We start from the raw sequence: 3635 nt of genomic DNA, 5'->3' as shown, positions 1-3635 counted from the left end.
GCCTCCCACTCTCCCTCGTCATTCCTCTTCGTCATCCTTGGCAGCCTGGGTTTTCCGCGCGGCGGCGGCTTTGAGCCGCGCCTTGCGCGCCGCCAGGGCCTGCTTCTTCGCCGCGGCCTGCGCCTGCTGCGCCGCGGCCTGCCTCCTCGAACCGAGGGCTTTCAGGAGCGGCGCCAGCAGCTTCATCAGCAGCGCCCGGAGCGCGACGGCAATGGTCCAGTTGTTGCACAGGTAAATCACGGCAGCCATGCTCAGCCCCAATCTCGAGCCGCCGCCTCCTGGCCCGGGCTGTGCGCCACCGGCCATGGCGCCCGGGTCCATGCCCATCTGCTGCCGCGCGCGCGTGGAAAAGGGAGCCGGGGCCTCACCATTGGGCGTCCAGGTGGCCTCGATGCCGCCGCGAAGACGGAGCAGCGCCACGCGAGGAGGCCGGGCGATCGCACCGTGGCACGAGGCCACCACCACGAGCGCCAACAGCGAGAGGCGAGACGACGCGAGCATTTCTCGATGAGAAAAAAGAAACGCCATCGCAAAATGCGCGATGAGCTGCTGCTCGCTCGCGGCTGCGGGAGACATGGCCGCCGATGCAGCTCGCACTCGCTCGGCGGGCCTCCGTCTCACAGCCGCCCGGGGCGTGCCACGGGTCGCCTGGCGCTGCGCTGCTCGCACACTGCACTCGACACTGCACTGCGCAACGCACCCCCCAGGGCTAAGGGGCTCTCTAGCCCATAACCCGATGCCAATCGTCCGGCCTCTGGGGCGCTTCTTAGCTCCCCGGCCCTGGGCGTGCGGTTACTGACAGACTGCACTCCAAGTGCTCCACAAGTGCACGGTACGGCTTTTACCTTTAGAGCTCGCCCTTGTGCACGCACAACCACAACCACAAGGGCGAGGCGCAGAGAGGTCTCGCGAGTTCTCTCTTCCTCAGAGCAAAAAACGAGAGGGATGAGTCTAGAGATTAGAGGGGATTTAGTTTTAGATCGATTTAGAGAGGGATAGAGCGCGCGAGCGCTCTATACACTATAGACCCTATACGGGTGTGGACCCTGAGTTGACCAGGGGTTGTGCGCTGGGCCCTCCTGCTCGGCTCCAGCGAGTAGACAAGTCTTGTCATCAACAGAGTAGAAGGATCTGACCTCGGGGCCGATGTGACCAAGCGCGCTGGTAGCGTGGTTTCACCTCACACCCATGGTCTCACAGTGTGCCGGCAGTCGCCGAGCAGTGTCGCTCACACAAGCCGCAGCACAAGTGACTGAGGGCCAGTGAGGGCGAGCCCATCGCTGTCACAGCTGTGGCAGCCGCACAGTAGGCTGTGTCAACTGTGCAGAGTGTGTGAGCAGCAGAGGAGCTGCTCTCCAGGCTTCAGGCGCAAAGAGATGCATGCCACCGAAGGCGCTGTCGAGGAACGAGGTTCGCCGAGCGTGGCGCAGGTTGGAGGACACCGTCACCGACGAGCGCGTTGGAGTATTCACTCCGGACAAAGACGGGTACACGCACACGAGCCGCGGTCGTGTACCCGTCTTAGCGGCGAGGCGCGGGACCGTCTGTGGCGAGGTGGGTCGCTCCCCCGATTTCCTCTCTTTTGACAACTCACAGTCCACAGGGTCCACACACCACACCCTTTAAACGCTTTAGGCTAATAGGTAATAGCAGACACACACACTGTGCAAAGACCAAAGTGGTGTCGCTGTCGGCGCCCGCCGACTCGCATGTGCCATGTGTCGTGTCAACTCACGTGTTCGTGTATTTTCAGACACCTCACACCAACTAGTGAACGTACGAGAGCAGTGTGAGAGATTCTACCGAGCCGCGATGGGCGACGCGGCAACGCCGCGCCCCCACGTAACCGCGTCGTCGAGACGTTCAGATGCGGTGCTGGTACTGGCCGGCCTTTGTGATATATCGCACCCATTTGATTGTCTGGTAGTTCGACTTCTCGAAGACCTTCAAGAAGCGGACGTGCAGGCCCGAGGCGGCGAACATGGGGACCTGGAAATCCATGGTGATCGGCGGTCGACTCCACACCTTTTCGCTCACCGACTGCATCATCTCGACTTCGCCCGACATGAAGTACTCGGTGTCCCCCGGGAAGCGCCGAAGCTTCCAGATGATGCCTAGGGCGCGAGGCAGCGCGCGGGTGAGAGGGGTCAGACTAGGGCGCGCGCCGCAGCGACAACGCACCCCCGTGCTCTGGCTCGTATTTGCACTTGCCCGAAGCGGCGCTGACGTTCGCGATGGCGGTGTTCTTCGGGCACGGGATCTTGATGACCACGTTTGTCGCGAAGAGCTTGAAGGTGAACATCGACTTGACCTTGATGTTGATCTCGAGCCGCGTCCGGCCTGTGGGGCGTGGAGGCGCCGGCTGCGGATGCTACACGGGGCAAAGCGGGGAGCGCCCTCAGCAGGCGCGGCACCCAACTCCTTGACGACGGGCAGCACGCGGAAGGGCAAATTGACGTTCTCGGTGATGCGGTACGACATGAGCTGGAACTCGCCGTCGGGCGGCACAAACGAGATGGTGCGGTCCTGCGGCGCGCCGACGGCGTCGAGACGGCGGCCGGGTGGCGGCGCTCGGGTAGCGCCGCCGAGGGGGCGCGCGCGGTCTGAAGGGCGGTCGCGGGCGGGGCTGGGGCGGCGAATCACCATGTCAAACTTGCCGAGCTTGACGCACTGGTGGAAGGAGACGTCGTCGATGTCGATGCCCGAGCCGGGCCGCCGCAGGTTCGACTTTTTGGCCTACGGGGCGGCGGCGCAGGAGGCTGTCGCGCCCATATCCTCGCCAGGCAAGGGAGAGTCCAGCCTGCCCGGCCGCCGCAACACGCGAGGCCCGCTTCGGTCGCCCCCACCCCCGCCTCCCTACGCCCCCGCCCCCAACTCCGAGGCGCGAGTCATCTACGGGCGCCAGCCTTTGCCTCGTTGTCGAGCAGCAGCTTGTCGTTGAGCCCAAACTTGCACTCGGGCTGCCCCGAGAGGTAGCACTTGACCATGATGCAGCCGGAGACGTCGTTGCGGAGGATGGTGCCCTTGGACGACATGAGCAGGTTGCAGTTCTCGACCACGTCGATGAAGAGCTCGTTCTTCCGGTACTTGATGCCCTCCTTGCGCCAGCTAATTGCGCCCGTCGCCTGGATGGTGACGCCCGAGGAGGCGCCGCCGGCGCGGTCCTGCATCGCCTTGCGGTTGCCCTCCTGGGTGATGTACATCTTGAGCACGTCGTCCGAGGTGTTTTGCGGGTAGCCGTAGTCGAGGACCTGCGCCGGGGCAGGGCGCGGTGAGAGAGGGCTGGAGCCGCAACCAGGCCCAACTACGGCCGGCTGGGGCGCGGTCCGCGCGCCTCGTCGAGCAGCTCGTAGATGAGGATGAAGTTGTTGCGCACCGACTCCTCCGTAAAGTCGCCAAAGTACGACTTGAGCACCTTGATCAGCTCGTGCAGGAACTGAAAGGCGAGCGCGGCCTGCGCGTTGCCCGAAGAGACGGCGACAGCGTACATGTTGCCGTGCTTGATAAACATGAAGGCGGTGTGGTCGAGCACCTTGACCGGAAGCCTGCCGGCCTCCTTGCTGGCGATCACCTGGGCCGGGGCGCCGCGCGTGTCAAGGCGCGGCTCGCAGCAACGCACACTGGCGTGAGAGGCT

General features: G+C 64.3%; 2 protein-coding genes across 2 annotated transcripts; both read right to left on the bottom strand.

Annotated features, from left to right (window-relative positions):
* Positions 1–18: 18 nt before the first annotated feature.
* EMIHUDRAFT_226526 (hypothetical protein) lies at positions 19–501 on the bottom strand (the record flags this gene model as incomplete). The annotated part of the gene is made up of 1 exon (XM_005788615.1): positions 19–501. One exon carries the CDS (start codon positions 499–501, stop codon positions 19–21), a length of 483 nt encoding a protein of 160 aa, XP_005788672.1.
* Positions 502–1730: 1229 nt separating this feature from the next.
* Apm2-3 (Apm2, medium subunit of the adaptin 2 complex) lies at positions 1731–3575 on the bottom strand. Its single transcript, XM_005788614.1, has 6 exons — positions 3335–3575; positions 2907–3251; positions 2644–2736; positions 2415–2526; positions 2182–2340; positions 1731–2114 (listed from the first exon to the last, which is right to left on the bottom strand). Exons 1-6 carry the CDS (start codon positions 3509–3511, stop codon positions 1864–1866), a joined length of 1137 nt encoding a protein of 378 aa, XP_005788671.1. The 5' UTR covers positions 3512–3575; the 3' UTR covers positions 1731–1863.
* Positions 3576–3635: the final 60 nt, after the last annotated feature.

This window comes from Emiliania huxleyi, assembly GCF_000372725.1.
Source record: "Emiliania huxleyi CCMP1516 chromosome Unknown EMIHUscaffold_133, whole genome shotgun sequence".
In the NCBI taxonomy this organism is placed as follows: domain Eukaryota; phylum Haptophyta; order Isochrysidales; family Noelaerhabdaceae; genus Emiliania; species Emiliania huxleyi.
The sequence above is the reverse complement of the archived record's forward strand: the minus strand, read 5'-3'. Positions and strand labels throughout refer to the sequence as shown.

Excerpts from the sequence above, each read along its gene's own strand:
- Apm2-3 (XM_005788614.1), bottom strand. The coding sequence starts at position 3,511 with ATGTTTATCAAGCACGGCAACATGTACGCTGTCGCCGTCTCTTCGGGC. Across the intron at positions 2,737-2,906 it reads TGCTCGACAACGAGGCAAAG|GCCAAAAAGTCGAACCTGCG; the intron begins GCTGGCGCCCGT and ends GCCGCCCCGTAG. Across the intron at positions 2,115-2,181 it reads ATACGAGCCAGAGCACGGGG|GCATCATCTGGAAGCTTCGG; the intron begins GTGCGTTGTCGC and ends CTCGCGCCCTAG.